Below are 6,972 nucleotides of genomic sequence, written 5' to 3'. Positions count from 1 at the left end.
AACTAAATAATAAGTAAAGTATTTATTTTCTGCAATACCATTCCCCTAGATCAGGGGTTTCAACCTAGGGGGTAATTAACCTCAATGGGCTTTTCATAAGATTTGGGTAGGGTACAATTCGTGAAATAATAAAGATTTATAGAGGGAAGGGGAGTAATTAATGCAATCGACCAAAGACCATGAAAGGGGTAATAGAAAGAAATGGCCCTAGAGCATAGAAAACGAAGAAATCGGCGGAAAAATCGAAAAATCTGATTTTATTCACATATTAGAATTTATAAATATTTGATCGAATTTATTACATTTGTTTACACAAATAAAATATCATGTTATCCGTAAATGTCTTTTTCCCCTTATTTCTTATCACTGTGTAGAATAAAGTTTGCTGTACATTTATAGAGTTTGTAGCAACCAAACTTTGATTAATAGAAAACAATTTATTGTGTTGTTGATAATGGCTTTTCATATCCATAACAGTAACACCGAACAAAAATAACAATACGATATTATCATAGACCTCAAATGTAGACATGCAATTAGAATACCAAATACACAATAAAAGCTTTGTGGAAAAAGCTGTGAGGTTGATACATCCAGTCGCGGAGTAGCATCGAGCGTTCCGGAAGTGTCACCGAAGTTGTTATGAACTGCGAATCAAATTGTTCAATTTCAATATTTCAAGGGAAGGAACGTTTTAAAATTGTATTTGGTCACGGAGGGTATTTCTGAAAAATAAATCAAATGTAGCCGTTATCGACGACGATCAGCTAATCAAACTGTATGTTTTTGTTAAAATCTAATAATAAAAGACCATGTATCACATTTTCGGGCTTGGTGTTTAAATCAGTCAACTGTGCTAACTGCTATAAATATTACTTTTGTAACACAGTTAGACATACGCCTAATCATTTCAAAACAGGAGTTTTTCATTGAGATAACAGCAAAGATAAGCTTATCTGAACTCTTTATGTACTGAACGTGGCATAGATAAGACATTCGGCGATACAGAAGACATCATGGTACTACTACCGTTATTGTGTCTGTTGCCAGTCTTGGTGTTCTCCACCTCAACCTTAAACCCTACCATTAAACCCAGAGTTACTATAGAAAAGGATGGTAGCATCTCAGTTTATGTTCAAGGTTAGAATTTTAACATTTTTGTCACCAGAAAATCACGAGTTTATAGATACGGGTTGTAAATTATAGGAATAAATATTATTTTCAGACATTTTTAAGACAGAGAGGTTATACTCTTACTTACTTTTGCTTACTTTTTCAACGGCGGATAGGTAGTACTTAGGTATATGCCCATGTTAAGGACTCTTTAGGAGCATTCTGACTGTATGAACTCATATATAGAAACTTTTATGTTGAAGCGCAACATTGTCTATATTTTCTCTTGGATGTAAGAGATACACAGCTGGTAGCTCAGATGCAGTACAATGGGTAAAAATTCCATCACTAATGATCCAGGATTTCTAAAAGACTTCAGGAACATTCTGTTGAAAATATTTCTATGCAGAAGCCTCATAAGAAATATGAAATTTTAACATGCCATAATGAACTAGAGAAATAGACTTCGGCAAAGTTATATGAATTTTTTAAAGAAACCCAGCCTTGTTATGTTTTTACTTGAGGTCTGTCGTTTTAAATGTTTGGACAATATCGCGTATGGGACTGTATATACCATTGGTAGTGGTTAATTGCAATTTGTAATTTAGACTCCCACAATCTCGTGATCAAGTATTGGTACCATGTCATATAATATTTTGTTTATGTTGTAGACGAAATCAATGTCCAGTCAGTAGACATACAAGTGACCATTTTGAAACCATTCCAGCTCCATAATCTTGTTGCCAATTTTAATAAGGGTGAGTGATCAGACAAGAACTTTGAAACATTTTGCATTAAGAAATTTTCATTAGATACAGTGTCAGTATTTCTGCAGTTCCTGTGTTAAGCTATGATTATACGGATAATATGATTTAAATTTGTCGCAAATAAAATGCAAAAAAATAACAAAATTAAAAAAAACAAAGGTGATAACGAATTGCAAGTCCACTGGATCAAAGTAAATGTCTTTTTCAATTGTTAGATTGTTAAGACCGCTGTGTAAATGCTAAATGATTAAAAGCCTTAACTGCCGCAAGTCGAAAGTTAAATTAGCCCAACAGCAGATAGTGTCCAAATGATCATAAACAGTCTAGATTTTTACCCTGTGCACTTTAGCCTATTGTTTTGATATATTAATTACACTTACAGTGACAAGTGAATGGTGGATTAAAACACCTGTCAATAACCTGGAAGGAGTTAAATCATTTGACTTGGCTGTGTTTTATTATTATCATGTTGAAAATAATCATCAACCAGAGAGGAAATTGTACACTGAAACAATTTTTCTTAATCAAGGTACGTTACACTTACAATAATTTGATCAGTTTCTGTGTCGTCGAGTATTGTACACCCGAGTACATCAAGACCTTAGTTCAAACTGTATTCAGGTAATTCAACTGGTAACTAGCACAATACACGTCTAGTCTGTGCGGTTTCAACCACCACTTATTACACAAATTTTACCCCCGTCTGTAAATGCGTCTTCTGATATACATACACAACTTTGTACAGTAAAGATAATGTTTTAAGTTAAACAAGACTCGAACACCAGAATGGTAAGCCAATAGTGCACATCAAAGCCCCATATAATGTATAGGGCTTTGATACACATAATACTGTATAAGGAATTATAATCATGTTATAACGGTTTTAGAGACTGGTCTACAACCACAACCTCACCAGATAAGTAAAAGAGAAGTAACTGTTTTATTTGATGATTTTAATGGTAATCAATTAAACATGAATAACTGGATGTATGAAGTTACTGCTAGTGGTGGTGGGGTAAGTATCCATTTTTATACAGTTACACAATTACAATAATAAAATATTTTCACTGTTAAAATAGTGTTCAATACAGAATTGCAAAGCGATATAGAAATATAGACATTTTTCACAAGTAAAATATGATGACTTTCCTTCAGACGTTTGTGATTGATGTTCTTCGGAAAAACCTTCTTGACGACGACAATGACGCTGATGTGAACGCCATTTTTGGTTTGAGACAACTCTCTCAATATTTTGTCTTTAGAATGGCGAATTTGAAGTTTACACGCCAGAAGCTACCAACACCTATTTGAGAAATGGTATTCTTCACTTGAAGCCGGTAAGTATTATTATAAACTATGAATATTTGTGATAGCTGCTGAGGTACCAGGTAGATTCGGGAAAGTAATGTTTGGCATCAGATTCTCTTTTCACTTTTAGGATCCAAACATACTCATATTTGAATCAGACGAAACGCAACTTGTTATTTACTAAGGTTTTAGTCTTAGAATATATGAATTATACATCCAACATCTTGTAAATAGTATGATCTGATGTATTGTGGTTTTTGTACGCAGCAAAAATTCCATATACTTCCATGTCTACCTGAAATAGTCTTCCTACTTGACTGTGAAGTCAAATCAGTCACAACTACCGTTGGTGATTGTCTCTTCATAAATTGAGGCTCGTGGTTATCCTTTTATTTTTAAAATTGAATTTTTAATGCAGACATTTACTGCTGACAGATTTGGCGAAAATTTCCTTCACAATGGTAAATTAGACGTCAAAGGTAAGTATATTGAATATGCGCAAAATTGGAATACATTTACAAAAAAAAATATATATATATGTTAGAATAGATAAAAAAAATAACACTTTTCTCTTTAAACTGTAAATTTTCTGAAGTTCATTTCAATATGGTGATTTTGTAAATTTAATGCCTTTTCTTTCCTGTTTTAGGACAATGGGGATCGTGTACAGCTAGTTTTGATAACGGATGTTATAGAACAGGATCTAATATACCACCTATCATGTCATCAAAGATCATTTCTAAAGTTAAAATAAGCCACGGAAGAGTTGAAGTATTAGCTAAAATACCAGTTGGTGATTGGATTTGGCCAGGTAAGAGATCTTTTAAATCAGATCCTCATGATTACTTTGTGTACATCTTTGAAGTGATCAGTGGTAAGTATAAAGTTCACCTTGTTGCTTGTGGATTTTTTTTTCGGTCGGCATTGTTGCCATCGTCAGCAGCAGAAGAGTGTTATTAATGAATTCTATTCTTTCCTTAAGCTATTTGGTTGTTGCCACCTGGTGGAACTGGTGTATATGGTGGTTGGCCGAATTCTGGTGAAATTGACATAATGGAATCACGAGGTAAGTTGATTGTTGCATTTGCATTCAAATTCAATATTGTCACTGAAAAGAACGACAACATAGGAACTAATGATTTGACTTTCGCATAATATGCATTCTATTGAACTGTCAGTTATTTCGTCTGTTCATCACCCTGTCTCGGATTTCTCGAAGATGATAAATTGATAGATGTGCTTTCTTACTTTCTAGGTAATAGAAATCTGAAAGATGGTCAAGGCAACATTCAAGGTGCAAAACAAGTTTTATCAACCATACATTTTGGTCCCGGCTTCCAAAATCACAGACAACATGGTCATTGGAAGTAAGTACTTTTAGCTATAACTGAACATCATCAAAAAGTGTTTCATACGAAAACCATTCTAAAACGATGTTTCGATCATTGACCATAATTAGAATCCAATTTTGAGGTGGCGCGTCACAAAGGCACATTTCATTTCATTATAACAGAGGTACAGGGAAGATTTTTTTAAATATATATTCCTTTTTTCAAGACTGTCGTTCTTTTACTTCCAGAATAAATGATCAAAACTTCACGAGCGCAAAAATCATTTGCCGTGAACAGTTCTCACTATTGATTCACAGTAAATTGTGTTTGTATAAATTATCGTTTATTCATGACATTACACAATGCATAAGCTCAATCAGGATCTGAAAACTAGAATGTGAAACATTTTATTTCAGATTGAAAACTGATGGAAGTACCTGGGCTGATAACTATCATTTGTATGCCGTCGATTGGACAAAAAATCATATCAAGTAAGTGCCTGTATTTTGGAAACATAATTCCTACATTATTTCATAGTACCGGTCTTCTCTAAGACTTAATTTGTATGAGTGTTCACAATCAAAAAATGGTATCAGAGTTGCACCAAGTGTTCTTGATTACTTGTCCCATCGGAAGCATATTAAGAAGCGAAAAGCCAGAAAACTGATTTTCATTCTGCCTTTTCTTTTAAAGATGTACTGTAGATGGAAGCCCAGTATTAGATTGGAACACCCCATCAGAGGGATACTGGAAACATGAGCATTTCTCTGGTAATAATATTTGGGCTAAAGGTGGTCATGATGCTCCTTTTGACGGTCAGGTACGTCACCAGGTTCAAATAATTAATGACCTAATGATAACGAAACCTGGTAACATTATTCCATCGGAACTCAATCAAGTTATTTCTAAATATGACATAGCCATAATAATTGTATGAAACTCCTTTCGGAGCGTACTTGTTCAAAATCGCAGTTCTTGCAATAGCGTATGATATACGGTTCTTTAGCTTTACAATTATTTTCTCCTGTAGTTCGACCTGATTTTAAACGTAGCCGTAGGCGGAAACAGGGGATATTTCCCAGACGGCTGGAACAATGGAGCTGATGGTAAACCATGGAAAGATAGCTCATCAACAGCCATGAGGGACTTCTGGAATAATCGTAGTAAATGGCAACATACTTGGCATGGTGATGACGTGGCCATGAAAGTCAAATATGTTAAAATGGTTCGATATAATTAAAAAACTTTTAAGAATTTTTTTTTTTGCATCCACAACCTGGCTCCATCATATATTTGAAAACTGATATTCATATTCGTCCCTCTTGCCTCATCCAACCTTTTTCACGTTGCACCTATAACCGTCAACCTTCATGCATAGAATGGGAAAGTTTTCTGTAGGAAAATCCTACCCTGGGCTGTTACGTGTGGGGCACTGGGACATTGTAACACGGTGAGAATTCTCAAAAACTAGCGACCCACATAACATTTTATGTCTGGTTCTAAACGTGTCGATATTCATTCTGTATAACATGTCTGAAGACGGATAGGGGGGTCAGATTTGTCGGGCTATGTATATAGTTGCTGAACCATTCACCACAGTAGCAGTTCAGTACAAGGTTCAATCATATAAAATTATCGTACCCCGTAGATTGAGACACGATAGCAGCCACTATTGATCTCAAGTGTAGAAATATTCAATTACTATACCAAATATACAAGATTAGCTTTTGATATGAAATTGATATACCCAGTCGCAGAGTTTCATCGAGTGTTCTGGAAGGGTGACTACACACTGTTGGATTGCACAGGACTGAACAAAGTCGCAAAATTGCCAAATCATATTTTCATAAGGCTTTAGTCTCCCCCCATATTTTAAATCTTAACCTACTGTAAAAAATGAACGTTGAATTAAAACCTAGAAAAACACATAGAAAACGAAAAGGTAGATGATATGATTTCGGAGTACTGCACACAATGAGTACCTCTCAATATAAGAGAATGCCCCATAGGCCCTTTATCCATTATCATTCTATGGCTTACACCGTCTGCCCACAGTGACCAAAAACCTTCATTTCGTCCTGTCCCTGTAATCCAATACCTTCTTTCAGAGTACCCCCCTCTGACTATCCTTATCCTTCTATTAAATTTACCCTCTTCTACCTCCACATTGCCTGTTTGCTCCAGTATCTTCTCTCTCGCTCTACACTGTTCTTCCCGTAGTCCTGCTTTTGACATTCCCGTCTCTCTCTCTTCTTCCCTTTTCTTTACTATGTTTTCTCTGTAGAATTTCATACTTTCTCTTTACATGTGTTTTATTTTATGTTATATAGCTGCTCCAGGCAAAAGATTTCTTGACAATTTGAACCTTGGTAAGATATTTCTTTAGTAACTTTTACTTTAAATGTTCTTGTAAACATCCATTTGTGAATAAGTTGGAAGTAATCGAGAAAGAA

General features: G+C 34.8%; 1 protein-coding gene across 1 annotated transcript; it reads left to right on the top strand.

The window, feature by feature from the left end:
• Positions 1-1,006: 1,006 nt before the first annotated feature.
• Positions 1,007-5,775, top strand: LOTGIDRAFT_226468 (hypothetical protein). Its single transcript, XM_009052056.1, has 12 exons — positions 1,007-1,140; positions 1,785-1,871; positions 2,263-2,409; positions 2,768-2,895; positions 3,143-3,217; positions 3,607-3,667; positions 3,838-3,999; positions 4,171-4,254; positions 4,444-4,555; positions 4,936-5,010; positions 5,213-5,339; positions 5,550-5,775. Exons 1-12 carry the CDS (start codon positions 1,017-1,019, stop codon positions 5,757-5,759), a joined length of 1,392 nt encoding a protein of 463 aa, XP_009050304.1. The 5' UTR covers positions 1,007-1,016; the 3' UTR covers positions 5,760-5,775.
• The last annotated feature ends 1,197 nt before the right edge of the window (positions 5,776-6,972 follow it).

Source organism: Lottia gigantea, assembly GCF_000327385.1.
Source record: "Lottia gigantea unplaced genomic scaffold LOTGIsca_179, whole genome shotgun sequence".
NCBI lineage: Eukaryota > Metazoa > Mollusca > Gastropoda > Lottiidae > Lottia > Lottia gigantea.
This window is presented reverse-complemented; position numbering and strand designations above follow the sequence as displayed.